This window comes from Nelumbo lutea, chromosome 5 (genome assembly GCF_056320005.1).
Source record: "Nelumbo lutea isolate HS-2025 chromosome 5, American lotus-T2T, whole genome shotgun sequence".
In the NCBI taxonomy this organism is placed as follows: Eukaryota; Viridiplantae; Streptophyta; class Magnoliopsida; order Proteales; family Nelumbonaceae; genus Nelumbo; species Nelumbo lutea.
This window is the reverse complement of record NC_142688.1, coordinates 60,757,028-60,773,631: the sequence shown is the minus strand read 5'-3', so window position 1 is coordinate 60,773,631 and position 16,604 is coordinate 60,757,028. Positions and strand designations below refer to the sequence as shown.

Sequence of the window (16,604 nt, the reverse complement as noted above, 5' to 3'; positions counted from 1 at the left end):
TACTTCGGGGCCTCATGCAAGAAGATATTTTTAAGAAAAGCCTCTTCTATAGGATTTTTTTTCTAGGCCAAAATCCGACTAAAAATGCAAAAGAAATTTATTATTCAACTACCCAAATTCTAGCATGGTTCAATTTATTTTCTAATAATGGGTCCATTTACATCAAGTGGCTACGGTCATCCAATTACATTGAATTGATTGATTTTGAGTCAATTGAAGTGGAGACTTGACCACTCTCCAACATTGACAACCGTATGGACCACTTGTCTGAAACAGACTAGATTCTTCTAATCATAATAAAACTCAACTCCAGTTGATCAAGAAGGGGGTGGTGGGGGTATCATTTGTGCATAATCTATTTGATTGGAATCCTTTCGGTTTTCTCCATGATTTTGTGCTTTCTGCTCTGGAAAAACCAAGAACTTGTAAAAAGTTCCAAAAGGGCTTTTTACCTTTGAAAAAATAGAAGAAAAACAAATCATTTTTACATGAAACTATTTCGAAGCAAAAAGCCATCGACCAATCAACTGCTGAAAAGGTACTTTTTAAAAAGTCATTTCAAAAAACAGCTTTCTCAAAAGCCCATTTAGGCCTGGCTCTTGAATGGAATATACACTATAAAACTTCCATGGATCGTAGCATCACCCTATTTTGTCAAATCGTGAAATCAAATCAATCAAAATTCTAAAATGCCGAAATTAGTTCGATCATATGATCTGTGCACCCACGCAGTGGGTCCCACCATCAACGGCTTAGTGCTTAAGATTAAAACATCACTATCATTGGATCAGAATTCAGAAGCACCTGAAATTTCTCGTTTACTAAAAAGAATTACAAGAAAAAGGGTTTTTAAGCGACACGATGGAGTGGGATGGAGCAACGGACGGACACTCATGCATGTGCTCAGACATGTGAGACCGAATCTCAATGTACTATCTATAACATATAATAATAGTCCCGCAGTACCTCATCATCCTCTCTCAATTCTCTTTCTCCCTTTCTTCCTTTCTGAGGTACAGAGAGATTCCTCTTCATAATACCTATTCTTCATTCTGTGTTCTCTTTGCACATCCATTGCTGTGCATCTCTACGAAGGTCACAGCTTTTCTTCATAAAACCACCTCGAATCGAACGAAAAACAGATTTAGAGGTCAACATACGCGGTCTTGGAGATCGAAAATCTGGAGAATTCTAAAAGGAATTATGGGAAACTTATTGGATTCAAGCTAGAGATATGGAAGCGGAAATCCATTTTTCTATTGGTCCTTCCATGTGCTCTGCTTTAAAAATCCCATCTTTCGGTTTCGATTTCGTCCTCGTATCTAAGTTTGCATGAACGCTGAATGAAATTGTAGATTTTCGCGATTTGGTTGCTAGGTGGAGACAATTTGAGTTCGAGACAAAGAGAGAGAAATGGAGAAGTACGAGCTTGTGAGAGATATTGGATCTGGGAATTTTGGTGTGGCGAGGCTTATGAGGAACAAGGAGACAAAAGAGCTCGTCGCCATGAAATACATCGAGCGTGGTCACAAGGTTCGTAAATATTGAAATCGAAATTGGATTCTGTTTTCTGTGTGGTTCTCTGTTTTGAATTTTGCTTTTGGGTTTCAGAATTGGGTTCCATTAGAGTTGGAATTCGTTGATTTATAGGTCGGGTTCTGCTTAAATTGTTGTTATTTTGATGCAGATCGATGAGAATGTGGCCAGAGAGATTATCAATCACAGATCACTTCGACACCCAAATATAATCCGATTTAAGGAGGCAAGTTTTTGTTCCAGGAAAGATTAATTTCGGTGAATCTTTTATTGGGTTTCTTAGGGTTTCTGGGGTTTCGATCTCGCAGGTTGTTTTAACCCCTACCCATCTCGCTATTGTCATGGAGTACGCCGCTGGTGGTGAGCTTTTTGAACGTATCTGCAACGCCGGAAGGTTTAGTGAAGACGAGGTTCCCTCTCTCGCTCGCTCGCTCGCTCGCTCCTTTAATATTTCCACTTCCAACTGTTTTTTGTTTTTTTTTCTTTGAAAATTTCAGGCGAGATATTTCTTCCAGCAGCTTATCTCAGGCGTTAGTTACTGTCATTCCATGGTAAATTAAGACCAAAATTATTTAATAATCAATAACTCTCCCTCTCTTTCTGAAACTAATCCATATTTGCTGCTTTTGCAGCAAATTTGTCACAGAGATTTGAAGCTGGAGAACACACTATTGGATGGAAGCCCGGCACCACGCCTGAAAATCTGCGATTTCGGTTACTCAAAGGTCCATAAATTTAATCATAGAAGGACAAATTAATAAACAATAAACTTTAAGCATATAATCTGAATATTTCTTTTTATTTTAATCTGCATGTAGTCGTCTCTTCTGCATTCAAGGCCTAAATCGACGGTTGGGACTCCGGCATACATCGCACCAGAGGTACTTTCCCGGCGAGAGTATGATGGCAAGGTAATTTCGTAATATATCTATTGCTCTGGACAAACTGATAAATGCTTCCGAATCGTATGCTTAGGTAGACGTACCGCAGTCGATGTGCCACGTTTGCTTTTCCTTTACTCTCTGCGTTAAAAATTGTTACTAATACCTTTACGCAGTCATATGTAGCTGGGCGTGAGTGTTGACGGCTCTCCAAGAGTCTTTCTCCCCACATTCCTAGTACAGATGCCTTTTAGTTATTTGCATTTGTTCTTGGTTTGATGGGTCGTTATGGTAGTTATTCTTGGTTTCTAAGCCTTGTGACCCGCATTTATTTCTGTTGTGAGTCTTGTGATTGGTCTTTATTTCGACTACTAGGTCATTGGAATTGAAGGGGGCAATTCCATAAGTTTCCTCATTCCATGCTTTGGTTTCAATTTCATAACTGAGTGGAATAAAAACTTGCCGACTTTAAGCCTGAAATCCTGCATTTTGCAGGATCCTATGTTCTGCCAGAGGGGCTAGTCATTTGAAGAAAGAGTTGGGTCTGAGTTGGATTCATTTCCATTTCCTTTCTTGTGATTCAAAATATTACTGTGGAGACTGTTGTTTTCTAAATGGGTCACTTAAGGCTTAAGAATTTTCTTATAGACAAAAGTTATATTTGCGTCTCTTGTCCATTTCCTAGCCATGGGGCTGTGCCAGTGGTTCTCAGAATGAAACTTACCTGATAGGGAGAGGTTGATGACAGAAACAACAGAGCACTTTTAGGCCCACATATCTTTGCTCATCTATATCTTTGTCTTGATACACCTAGCAAAACCTTCTTGTTTCAATTACAATATTTCATTTTTTTTTTCTCAAATGAAACATTAATTACCCATTTGGGAGGGCTGAGCTGAAGATTCAGCTAAGCTGGTTCAGCTGCTTTGTAGTGCTCCAGATAAGCTATTGAAAGAGGATGAAGCGGACGGCCCTTCAAATGACTGACAGCCAATTTGGGCTCTCCAGATTTTCACCAAACATAGCTTATAGGCTGTCCATGTTGAGCCCACCTCAGAAAGCCAGAAGCAACTGCGCTTCAGCCTTCCCAAGTGGGCACTGATGTGGTATTCATTTTCAATCTGAAAGTGTGTAAATTATAACTGCTGTTGGTAGAAGCTGTCCAGGTTCTCTATTTTTTTGACTGGTGTTAAACCTTGTTCCAGTAACATACATTAAGGGGTTTGTTTGACAATATTTGTTAGCAAGGAACCGAACATGCATTTTATATGACTGATGTGATTAAGTTTCAGTTGAATAGCTCAAATCTTCTCAAAATGAAAGCTTGCGATGGTTATTGGTAACACTTCCAATTATTTTGTACTTGTTTCAATTGCAATATTTATTTTTTTGTCAAATCAAACACTAATATGTTATTCACTTTCAAGCTGAAGCTATGAAAGTTATAACTGCTGCTGGTAGCAGCTGTCCAGGTTCTCTACTGTTTTGACTGGTGGTAGACCTTGTTCCGGTAACCAACATTAAAAGGTTAGATCAACCATATTTGTTAGCAAGGAACCAAACATCCATTTTTATATGACTGATTAACTTTCAGTTGTATAGCTTAGATCTTCTCAAAATGAAAGCTTATCATGGTTATTAAAACACTGCCAATTAATCTTTTACGACTCACCTATGGCTGATTGGAGGATGGCCTGAAACTTTTGGTGTGGTTTGATGACTGTAGAATGTCAATACATTTTAGCAATTTAGATTTTGGATTGTTACCAGTATAATTTCTTCTCTGTTTCTATGTTCTAATTTGGATACCACAGGTGTTGAAAAGTTGAATATAGATCAATCCCTCTACTGAATGGATTGCCCAAAATTTGGACTTCCAGATTCATGACCATATATGAGGCACTGGTTATTGCTATAGAAAAGATTTTGATCATCGAACCAAGAAACAGGCCATTAAGAAGATATTGCATCAAATCCTACTTTAGTTTTCTTGCTGAAAGTGAGGCTTTCATCTCTGCCATACATGTGGTTGACTGAGTTTTGAATTTGCTGAATCCTTTGGAATTAGGATAAAAACAGGAAAAGTAACTACTCTTTATTACTCCATAATTTAGGATATCTTCCCTCTGTCTGGCTGCCAAATTTTACTAGGAAATTGGTAGTTCAGTGTTTTGTTTCAGTTTGTAGCCCACTCCCCACATAGGAGATGGCTATTGATTGCATTTCTCAAATTTAATAGCCCACCAATATCAACAACAATGGATCTTTTAATATGCTTCTTCAGTGGCTCTTTATTTTCATCTCTCTTATAGAATAAAATCTGTCAACTTGAAAGGTATTATCAAAGGACATAGAGTCATATACATCAGCGTTTGGTCAACCAAACAAAAATTGAAAATTTGTTTTAGCTAATTGTATTGGTATGATCCATGATAAATATATCTATACAGAGCATGCTGTCCCATTTGTAACAGATTTGCGTCATTTACTTCTTTTTAGTTTCAAATTAATTCCATTAGTTACGATTTTTTAGTTTATTTTCTTTTCATGTTTACTTAGTTGGCAGATGTCTGGTCATGTGGTGTGACTCTTTATGTCATGCTTGTTGGCGCATACCCCTTTGAAGACCAAGAAGACCCTAAAAATTTCAGAAAAACCATAGGAGTAAGTTCACCATTTTTTTTTACTTTTCTTTTGTAAATTCAGTAATCCTTTTTTCGTTCATTTATAATTTTATGAGTTACACTTTTATTTTCTGCAGCGAATAATGGCTGTTCAGTACAAAATTCCCGATTATGTTCACATATCTCAAGATTGCAGGCATCTTCTTTCTCGCATATTTGTTGCAAATCCTGCACGGGTATGTATCTTTTTCAGACTGTTTGAGGCATTATTAAAAGTGAATTATCTAAATCCACTTATATTTGAGTTTACAAGTGTTGAGATATAAGTGCACTCTTAGCCAGTTGACGGTTACCACACATATTGGGAGTATGTTATCAAATGGGTATGTTCTGTCAGAAAGAGGCACAAGCAGCAACTTTTTGCATATAACTGTGGACATGTTTACTATATTGTCAAATAATCCTAAGAAAAAGAGTGGGAAAAGCCTTGATAAGTTGTTAATGGGATGGGGGCAGGACGTACTGGGGACTCTTTGTGCCTGGAGGAGGTAATAAATGCATTTAACATTTGCTTCATGTTGTGACAGTTCAAAATGCCTTCCAGGGAAAAACCATTGCATCATAGGGAACAAGAGTTGATGATGCCTTTCCTTTTGCTTGTCCATTTCTGGTTCACTCAAAACACTGTTTTTTATGTAGATGTGGCATAGTAGTTGCTTTCAGTTAGATTGATTTTGTGAAGTGGGTTGCATTGTTTCAGTTGCTGCACTGGAATGGTGATTTTGTGAGAATTTGTAGTAAAGGCAAGCATGGCTTGTTTTTTTTTTTTTTTTTTTTTATGTTCGTCAGACATTACTTGTCAGTGGATGAAGATATTCATGCTTTCTCCACCATTGTTTTTTTTTTTTTTTTTCATTTTTATTTCCTGTCTGGCCTTTCAAGTCATCGACCAAGAATTTAGACAGTAGGCATTTTAGCACCTGTTCAGAACCACCACATAATATGCCTTTTTACTATTTTTTATCCTTTTATGTTAAGTGGGCCTGTCATAGGCTTAGTTTGGATAGGATGGGGTAAATCTGGAATACTTGTGGTACAAAAGACACTGAACATGAACATAATCATGTCTGTGTTAATGGATCTAAGAGATTACATGAATCGGTAAAGGATCCAATGCCAACATTTTAAACTTTGCAAGTGCATACATACATACATACATACATATAAATATAATATATTATATGGAGCTTTCTTACATGACTTCTCATATTTCTGCCACATGGAGGGATGTTGTGGCTGATTCACACATCCACCAGTTAGGAATGGCAATGGGGTAGGTTCGGGGCGGGGACCATACTCTCCATCCCTGATCCTGATACCCGTAGGGCTGTCAACGGGCCAGGTCTGTTCTGGGACCAGCTAGAACTGGAACCTACCTGACATGAAATATCAATGACCCAGAACCGAACCAGACCTGATAGGGTCAGTAATTTTTTCTCAGGACATAATAAATAAATAAATAAATGCATTTAATATATATTAACTATTATATATATTATACATTATCTCTTATATGTATATTTTATATATATAATATAATATAATATAATATATAATATGGAGCTTTCTTACATGGCTTTCTATATTTCTGCCACATGGAGAGATGCGACTGATTCAAACATCCACCAGTTAGAAATGGCAATGGGGCAGGTTCGGGGCGAGGACTATACACTCCATCCCTGATCTTGATACCATTGGAAGTAAAAATTAACCACCATCCCCAATCCCACCTGGTGGAGATGAGTTTCCCATTGGGGACCTAAATCCCTGATTTTTTTTAATTAAAAGTTTTTTTTTGGGAAAAATATTTACTTAAAATAAAGAAAAAAATTTAAATATAAATAACATAGAAATTGAAATTTTTGTAGTGTCATTATAATTATACAAAATTATTTTCAAAATTTAAAATAAAATAGTATTTTAAATTATATATAAAATACTTTGTGGTTTCTAAATAACTTAGGAGTATTCTTTGTGGCAACTCATTTTGGAAATCAGCAACTCCCCTACCCGATCGAGTTGTATATATATAAACTCGATCGGGTAGGGGAGTTGCTAGTCTGGTTTCTAAATAACTTGGGAGTATTCTTTGTGGCAACTCATTTTGGAAATCAGAGCCTCAGCATTCCTCTCCCCATCCTTTTATTCATGAGAATATTTTCCAAAACAAATTCTTTATTCATGGGAAAAGTTTCAATTCCAAAAGCCCTTACCATGCATTTAAAATAAACATCCTTTGATGAAGAATAGAAAGCTTAGGTTAAAAATTAATATAGATAGTACCAATTTGGTAAAACTCGAATACAAAGTTGGTGTGGTTGTGGAGTTGAAAACATGGCATTTCGGTAGGTCCTCTATCCATCAGTCTGTGTTGGCCCCAGGCATTCCATGTGGCAGAAATAGATGGAATCATTCGGGGAAGCTTCCTATTTAACCCAATTAGGAAACATCTTATAGCTGGTCAGTGTTTTTATAAACTACACCTATTTGATGTCCAATCCCAGGAGTGTGCCCAAACATAATTCTGTCCAAAATCCAAGTTATCTGATTTATCTTTAGAAGAGTCTAATCTGATAATGTAATGGATCCTACCCCTGCCTCCACATGGTTTTGATGGTTAACTAGTACATGAGTTACTAGACTTCAGAGGCTAACAATGAATCAATTTGTTAGTTTCCAGTTTAGGCAGATATTTTGTTATTGTTGTTATATTGAACAACTTTAATAATTAACCATTGCCCTGAAAATTTGCTTTCTTGGTATATCTGCAGCGAATTACCATTAAAGAAATTAAGAACCACCCATGGTTCTTAAAGAACTTGCCAAGGGAGCTAACAGAGACAGCTCAAGCCGTGTACTATCAGAGAAACAACCCAACTTATTCTCTTCAGAGTGTGGAGGAAATAATGAAAATTGTGGGAGAAGCAAGAACCCCACCACCAGCATCTAGGTCAATTGGGGGATTTGGATGGGGTGGAGATGAAGATGAGGAAGATGACAAGGAAGGAGATGAAGAAGATGCAGATGAAGAGGACGAGGATGAGTATGATAAGAGGGTCAAGGAAGCCCATGCAAGTGGTGAATTTCACGTCAGCTAAGGATGATTCTCCTTTCTCTGTCTTGAGAAAATTTTAATTTAATTTTGGGTTTCCATAGACTGTAGGATGTTTTGGACTTGTATAAAGTTCTATGCTACTGCTTTGAACTCAGGGTCTAAATGATCATAAACTTCAGTGTTCAACAACAGGTGTATGTATTTAACATAAAATGTTTGTGTGTAGAGCATATTGTCTAGAGAAACTTGTTCCTTTTATTAATGTTAATGGGAGGTGTGAAGAATTGCATTAGGTTTGAAGTTTCTACAAGGATTGGCTATCTTTTCTTTATAGAACTTTAGCCTTTAAATTGGAAGAAAAACGAGGGGTCAGTGCCTGGTGAAATGGTAAAATCCGAAGCTTTGAATCATGAAAAAATAGTTCCATGTTTGAGAGAAGTCATTTTGTGCAAGATCCCAGGACCCAGATAAGCTTGGTCACTTCATCATCATCATCATCTAAACCTTGTCCCAATTATACGGAGTAGGCCTAAATCATTTCTTATTATTTCTATTGAATTTCTTTTCTGTTTTTACCCCTAGCTCTTATAGCCCCTTTTAACAGATAACTTTTTCTAATAGGTGATGTGGATGGTCTTCTATCTCAGTCACTGAGTATAATAATGAGAAGAAAATCTAGGAATTCTTGTTCAATTCAACACCTGAATAAGTGAATCACTGCAGAAGGAATAATTTTTACGGGAGTTTAATTGTTGCGCTCAAACCGGCTAAATTCCAGCTCCAAAGTACTGTTCATGAGTTTCAGGCAGCATTGATGGATCTGACAAGCCCCAGGACATGCTGTCTGTCACACCTCAAAAGCTACCATGCCAAGAATAAAAGAGGTGATAAGCATTCTTAATCTGGGGGCAAAAGGCGCACCCAGTTTCTGGGATGAATATGCCTTGTTCATATTATCTTAAGGCATCCACTACACCGTTGTCCAAATCATGGAAGTTACACGTTACCCTAGAAAGGAGCCAAAAACCTTGGAAGTCTTCATTTTCTTTTTTTTTTTTTTGTTTTTTGTTTTGTTTTTTAATATATAGTAACCCCATCTTCATTGGATAGGCATTTAGAACCAAATTCGCATTTGGTCCAGGGCTGCAAATGGCGTTCATTTGTCTCAGTTTGAAGCAGTATAAATGTAAATATGTACAGTATAAATATATGTAAAATAATATAAAATACAAGATTTTATATTCTATATATTTGTATTTATACTCCTTCCAAGCCAAGCCTTTATGATTTATCCAAATTCAAATTTCAAATTAGACCTGATGAAGGGTGATCCAGATTTAGATTTGGAATGAATTTGCATTGCACCCCTTACCAATCCAGTATAATTCGACTGGATTTAAAAGTATATGATTTTATATACTTAAAAATTTATATTCTATCTATTGTATAGTGTTTGAGTGTTGTTTTTACTATAAAAAGTCATTGGTTATAGTTTCATAAAATTTATTTTTAATATATTTTGTTTATACAATATCAAAGTCATTTTTAGTTTATTTTTATAAAATATAAAATATTTTGATAATTTTAACTAAGAAAATAATATTTTGATAATTTTTAGGGTAAATTTTTTAAACTATCCTTATGGTTTCACTAATTGGCTAAGTGTACCTTTACTGTTTGAAAATTGACTAACACTATCCTACTGTTTTTAACAATTGACTAACTCTACCCTTAACGTTACTATAGTTAAATTTCCGTTACATGTGATATCATGTGAATAATATATTTATCAAAAATCCCGAAAATACCCTTTCCCACCTACATTCCTAAAAAGCCACCTCGACAATTGACTAAATGAAAAAAGAAAACATTTTGATTGGTAAAGCCATCGATCAAGTTCTCCCAATCAGAGATTCTAATGGTAAGAGTGATGATTAAAGATCTTGGATGCCAAAACTAAAATAGTAACAATAAGGGTAGATCGCCAAGAAAGGGAAACTTATGGTCAATCTGAATCCCAATACAGTGAAAATCAACAGTCTCAACTCGATCAAGCTTACACACAAATAAGAAAGAGACGGGGAGAGAGAATATGATGATGCTTGGTAATTCTTCAGGATCCCACTTGTAGACGTCAATTTCTGTGATTACATTGAGCTGGGTTCGACGTCGACACATTTTCATCTTTAGATAATAGAGGACCAGTTCCTCATTGGTGGGGCGGAATCGGAACCCAAGACGCCAAGCCTTTGCATCTCCAAAATCATCAGGAGATAGTAGTGTGGAATCGGAACCAAGAGGCCAAGCCTTTGCATCTCCAAAGTCATCAAAAGATAGATGTGTAGTCAGAAGAATATTTTGCTTTATTGCCGATAAAAGAATGAATCAACAAAAAAATCAGGAAAAAAAAACACCCAAAAAATTAAGTCAAAACTGTACCAAAGCCCTCTTTCTATTCTCCATCTCTCCTATCGAGGATCAAAATCAAAACTTGAAGAGTCTCGGGATCTCTTCTTTGCGATCAAAATCAAGACTCTCCTGCAAAAAAGAAAAAAAAACTCTAGTTGCCTAACCTAATCCAATCCAACGAAAGTGATAATAGAGAGACATAAATAAACGTAGCTTCTTCCAACCATAACCCGTTGCCTGATGCGGAACTCGTAGGATGGGTACGCTTTAGAAGAAGTGCCTGAAGGGGTCTCCGATTGAGGAGATGGCTGAATGGGATGTGGTGTTTTAGAAGAGCGCTAGAGAATGTGGCGGTTGCAGTGGTTTTGAAGAGAATGAGAGGGGCGCCGACCTCTGCAGTTCTGAAGAAGAACGGCAATTCCGGAGAAGAGCGCCTAAGAAGGGTGGCGGTTCTGATGGTTCTGAGAGATCTACAATTCTGGCCGTAAGGAGTTGTTCGATCCAAGTTCCGGTGGTTTCGGCAGTTCCGGCAAAGAGAACGAGAGGGAGAGATCCGAGTAATCTATCATGGAGGGTAAAACAGTCTTTTTCATATCTATGTTGACAGACATTAATGACTAGGAAGCATTAGTCAATTGTTAAAAACAGTAAATTAGCATTAGTCAATTTTCAAAGAGTAAGGGTATTCTTAGTCAATTAGCTAAACCATAAGAATTGTTTAAGAAATTTACCCTAACTTTTATTTCAATTTATTAATACTATTCAATGTATAATTGCAATTCAAATTGTTATGAGTTGATTTGAATACGACTATAAATAAATCAAATTGGATCTCCCATACTAATTTGATCCTTTTGCAGGCTTGAAATCTTCCTCCTAAGTCTTCCCATTGTTGGTTGTAAAGAAATTATAGCTAATTCATCAAATGGAACTTCTAATCATTCAAATTGCTTTAGAATTAGGGTAAAGTGCAACTTTCTAGTTTTATCCATTTATCTCTAAGGTCCAGTGTACAATGGAAATTGGTTCATGTTTAATGTTTCACATAAACATCCACTAACTGTACCTTGGGCATAACCTTAGCAACTAAGATAAGTTATTCCACTATTTCGGTAGTACATCAATATCAACTAAGATAAGTTATTCCTCCTTGGGCATAACCTCGGTCCAAGACATAGAATCCGGCCTAGCCAAGATGGCCACATCAGTCCACAGTAGTGTCCAGCCTAGCCAAAGTGGACACCTCAATTCAGGAGAGGGTTGAGGCGCTGGCCACCCACTATAAGCTCCTCGATTACTATGGTTACAATATTCCATTAAAGAGTTTTGCCTGGGAACACGATGATGATGAAATCACTATCTTCAAGGAGAAGTTGAATGTCAGGCTCCGGTTTCCTCTCCACCCCTTTGCCGTCGAGGTCCTAAACTTCTTTGGTGTCACCCTAGACCAACTTGCCCAAACTTAGTTTGTATTGTGATCGGTACCATTTCTCTGTTCCATGACCGTGGCCTCCCCTTCGATATAGATACCTTCACCTTGCTCTACTCGATCAAGAAAAACCCTTGGGGGCTAACAAGTTTAGTTATTACATCGCATACCAACCTGGATACAAGCTACTTCATAGATATCCTTCCAAGGTGCCGGCATGGAAAACTAAGTATTTTACTGTGATCGCTGAAGGGGGGTGGCCCTTCCAAACTCAATGGAGAACCACCACCAATAACCCTAGAGATCACCTCAATAGAAAGATGAAAAAGAGGATGCTGACCCTAGTTGATCTTGATCTAGACTTGAAAGATTATCTGGTCGAGGACAAGCTTGTTGCAGTCGGGCTGAGTCCTCCGGGTAGGTCGCCACCTCGGCATGCACACACTTAGCTTTTCTTACCTTATCTTTTTTTTTATTACTTCGACTGACATGGTATTTGCTTTCCTCAGGCATTATGTCGAGCGTCACTTTTGCCAGCCTCTTTCTGGGCATGAAGAAGAGGAAGACGGCCTGAGGTAATACTTCCCATGGACCTGCCGCCGAGCCCGTCGCTGAGCCTGCTGCCCTTGCAACAACCAAGGACCTCCAATCATCAACTTGGTTGAAGAGGACCAAGGAAAGGAATCTCCGCCTCACCAACCTGAGGTAGTCCGAGCACCCGTGCTTCAGGTCACTACTCTCGAGGTTGGTTCTTCTAGTGAAGGCCCCGAGATGGTTTCGAGTGTCCTGAATGCCCAGACAAGCCTTCTCAAGAGTAGGGACGCAGTCTTCCCCGAGGAGGTTTCTCAATATGCTGGGCTACCTGCCACTCAACTCATGGCAAAGGCTACTAGTAGCTTCATAGTGGTATGTCATGGACCTTGATACCTTATCCCTTTCTCTCTCCATTTTTATACTTAGACAAACTTTTCTCTCATTTAGGTAAACTTCATGATCCACTGATTTGCCCAACAGTCCAAGCAATATCTGAAGAGGGCACTAGATGCTGAGGTGAAGACTCAACACACCAAGGCTCAACTTATGGATTTCCAGAACCGTCTGATGAAGGTTATTAACGCCGTCCATAAGCTCGAGGTCAAGGTGTGCATGAAGAAGGAGCTGAATGAGTAGCTGGTGAAGGAGATCAAGGAATTGAAGAAAGAGGTCGAGGAGTTAAAGACTGCTTCCGTCGAGTGCAAGGCCATTCTTACCTAGGGCATTAAGAATTCCGGGGATGCCATTGTTGCTGCCTACAAGAACTCATCAGAGTATGATCAGATGAAAGTTGAGGTCGTCTTGGATGCCTATCGAAAGGGCTTCAAACTTTGCAGGTGGTTGACCAGGCGCAGGTTCCCCGAGCTTGACCTCGAAGTCATCACCATAGTAGGAGTCACCACAGAAATGGTCTTAGAAGCTGACCAAGATCCAGGCTCTAAGGAGGAGAGTGATGATGGTGTCAATAGGGGAGCAGTGGAGAAGGACTCGGATGCCGCAGTCGATGAGGTCATGGAGACTGATGAGGTTGCTACTGCTGGAGATGCCATGGAGACTAAGCCGACTAGAGATTCTTCTGGGAATGATGACGGTGGCGGCGAGGAGCCCCATGAAGACTGAACTTGCCTCTTTTCTTTGGACCTCCTTGTATATACAATGTAGGCCGGGCCTCCGAGCTCGGTTCAGTAAACTTTTCTTCTTCTTCTTCTTCTTCTTCTTCTTCTTCTTCTTCTTCTTTTGTTGAATGTACGAAAAATCCTTTTTTGAGAAGTAATGAAATACTCTGTTTTTTTTTTTTGTCAATTTATGTACAATAATTTGAACTTGCAAAAATTTTTCTAGGTATAGGTTACCCCGAGGTGTCGAGCTAACGAGCTAGACACAGTAAGGAATAACCCAAAGTTAATGTTAGTCGAGGTGAACAAACATTGTAGGGTATGTGCCCGACCTACTTGTGCATTGGCGAGGCATAGGTTGATTTTGCCTATGTTGCCCATATGCTTAGGAAGCAACTAGGTCTTTTACATTTGGCACCAAGGCCACTATTGGCTCGACGCCATGGCCCTTAGGCTTTGGGAGTGACTCATAAGTCCACTCTCCACTATATCATTTAGCCGACATGCGGCCTGACCAGTTCGATGGTCATCTGAACTTAGGAAAATCTTTCAAAGTTGTTGACGTTCCAGGCACAGGGCACCTGCTTCCCTTTCAACATCTCGAGCTTGTACGTGCCTTCACCGAAAACCCATCTTACTCTATACGGACCCTCCCAATTCGGTCTGAGCTTACCCATGCCGGGCTCATGCACCATTACTTTCCGGAGCACAAGGTCGCCAACTTGGAACTGGCGTTTCTTGACTTGGGCGTTGTAGTACCAAGCTATCTGTTGTTGGTAGGCCGTAGTCTAGATGCAGGCCAAGTCGCGTACCTCTTTGATCAAGTCGAGGTTCGTGCACAGTTCGTTGCCACTGGCCTCCTTATTATATGCCTCTAGTCGTAAGGTCGGTACTTCGATATCGGTTGGGATGACGACCTCCGTACCATACGTCAGATTGAATGGCATCTCGCCTATTATAATCTTGATGGTGGTCCTAAAGGCCCAAATGACACTAGGCAGCTCATCCACCCACAAACCCTTAGCTCACACTAGACAAGCTTTCAGTCCGTAGAGAATAGTCATGTTTGTCACCTCGGCCTATCCATTCACTTGGAGATTTGCTACCAATGTGAAGTTCTGCTAGATCCCTATCTTGGCGCACCAATTTTGGAACTTGATGTCTTCGAACTACTTCCCGTTGTCTGAGATCAGCACCTTGGGTAGTCTAAAGCAACATACTATGTTCCTCCAAAAGAAGTTATGCCCATTCCGAGTTGTGATTGTTACTAGTGGCTCGGCCCTCCACCCACTTTGTGAAGTAGTCAACTGCTACGACCAGGAATTTTCTTTGCCCAATTGTAGGTGGGAATGGACCGAGGATGTCAATTCCTCACTAGGCGAAAGGTGATAGGCTGGTCAGATACCTCAGGTTGGTGGCAAGTTGGTGAAGGATGTTGGCGTGCCTCTGACAGTTATCACACTTCTGGATGAGCTCGAGTGCATTTGCTTTCATTGTAGGCCAGTAGTATCCTTGCCTTAGCGCTTTTTGGGTGAGCGCCTGCTCCCTAGGTGTCCTCCATAGAGACCTTCGTGGATCTCGTGTAGTACCTAAATTGCTTTTGGAGGTCATAAGCACCGCAAGTAGGGGAGCATGAAGGATTTCTTGTACAACCACCTGTTGATGAGAACGTACCAGGCTGACTGACTTTCTACCCTACGAGTTGTGTTATGCTCTACTAGTAGGGTCCCATGGAGCAAATAGTCAACCAGTGGGTAGACCTAGCTCGGTTTTGCTTGCAACACGAGAGCGACATCTTCTACCTCCCCAAGGATGCTGGATTGAGGGAGGTCACTGTTCTCATGGTGTTATCACTTGTACTTGCCAACTTCAAAAGTGTGTCGGCCTTGGCGTTCTCCATCCTCAATACTTGTCGGATGAATCAAGAGTGGAAGCCAAGCAGGAGTTCCCTTACCTTGGCTAAGTAGGCCATCATGGCAGGTTCTCGAGCCTCATACTCACCATTCACCTGATTCACAACTAGTTGGGAATCGCTGCATACCATGCTTTGCTCCGACCTCTCTCTCCAAGTTCAGCTCAGTTATCAGCACCTCGTACTCCACTTTGTTGTTTGATGCCTCAAATCTGAATTGGAGAGCATACTCCAGCTTCACTTCGCTTGGTCCGTATAGTATGAGTCTAGCTCCACTTCCTTGCTGATTAGATAAGCCATCAACGTGGAGGATCCAGGGCTCCTTATCCCAATTTGGGGCTTCCCTGACCGGAATGGGTGTCGTGTTGGTTGACGCATCCAACGTGTTGGTCGACTCAACCACTTCAGGGGTCAGCGTGTTGAATGTGCATTCCACAACAAAATCTACTAGGACTTGAGCTTTAATGGCTAGGCATGGTTCGAACAAGATGCCATACTCGCTCAGCTCAATAGCCCACTTCGTAAATCTGCATGAGACCTCTAGCTTCAGTAAAACGTGCCTCAGTGGTCTGTCAGTGAGGACGGTGATAGTTTGAGCTTGAAAGTAGGGGCGTAGCTTCCAACCTGCGATGACCAGGGCATAGGCCAGCTTCTCGATGTCAGGGTACCTTGTCTTAACTGTTTGCAAAACTTTACTTATATAGTAGATGAGCCTTTGGACCCGGTCTACTTCTTGGATTAGTACCGAGTTGACCACCTCATCGCTCGCGAAGAGGTATAGTCTAAGCATGTCTCTAGGTTCAGGTCGGTTAAAACCGATGGGGTACTTGGGTACTTTTTGAGTTCATCAAACATGAGCTGGCACTCCTTGAACCATTTGAAATCCTTGTTCTTCTTGATAGCTTTAAAGAAGGGTAGGCATCGACCAGCCAATTTAGACATGAACCGGTTTAGGGCGGCTACCCGTCTAGTTAGCCTTTGTACTTCCTTCATGTTTTGGGATGGTCTCATATCTAGTATGGCCTTTATCTTATCCGGGTTGGCCTCGA

The 16,604-nt window shown here is 39.8% G+C and overlaps 2 protein-coding genes and 1 long non-coding RNA gene across 3 annotated transcripts; 1 reads left to right on the top strand and 2 right to left on the bottom strand.

The window, feature by feature from the left end:
* The first annotated feature begins 872 nt into the window (after window positions 1-872).
* Window positions 873-8,448, top strand: LOC148852673 (serine/threonine-protein kinase SRK2A-like). Its single transcript, XM_088942769.1, has 9 exons — window positions 873-1,533; window positions 1,688-1,762; window positions 1,845-1,946; window positions 2,034-2,087; window positions 2,169-2,261; window positions 2,355-2,447; window positions 4,977-5,081; window positions 5,179-5,277; window positions 7,873-8,448. Exons 1-9 carry the CDS (start codon window positions 1,414-1,416, stop codon window positions 8,197-8,199), a joined length of 1,068 nt encoding a protein of 355 aa, XP_088798895.1. The 5' UTR covers window positions 873-1,413; the 3' UTR covers window positions 8,200-8,448.
* A 1,632-nt stretch (window positions 8,449-10,080) lies between these two features.
* On the bottom strand, window positions 10,081-11,068 carry LOC148852672 (uncharacterized). The gene is made up of 3 exons (XR_016099791.1): window positions 10,790-11,068; window positions 10,596-10,694; window positions 10,081-10,471 (listed from the first exon to the last, which is right to left on the bottom strand). It is a non-coding gene; the product is annotated as an uncharacterized LOC148852672 (long non-coding RNA).
* Window positions 11,069-15,640: 4,572 nt separating this feature from the next.
* On the bottom strand, window positions 15,641-16,345 carry LOC148852671 (uncharacterized). Its single transcript, XM_088945841.1, has one exon. It carries the CDS (start codon window positions 16,343-16,345, stop codon window positions 15,641-15,643), a length of 705 nt encoding a protein of 234 aa, XP_088801967.1.
* Window positions 16,346-16,604: the final 259 nt, after the last annotated feature.

Bases quoted from the DNA above. Each gene is read 5' to 3' on its own strand.
- LOC148852671 (XM_088945841.1), bottom strand. From the start codon at position 16,345: ATGCTTAGACTATACCTCTTCGCGAGCGATGAGGTGGTCAACTCGGTA.
- LOC148852673 (XM_088942769.1), top strand. From the start codon at position 1,414: ATGGAGAAGTACGAGCTTGTGAGAGATATTGGATCTGGGAATTTTGGT. The intron at 1,763-1,844 runs GCAAGTTTTTGT...TCGATCTCGCAG, and splicing joins ATATAATCCGATTTAAGGAG to GTTGTTTTAACCCCTACCCA. The intron at 2,448-4,976 runs GTAATTTCGTAA...ATGTTTACTTAG, and splicing joins GGCGAGAGTATGATGGCAAG to TTGGCAGATGTCTGGTCATG.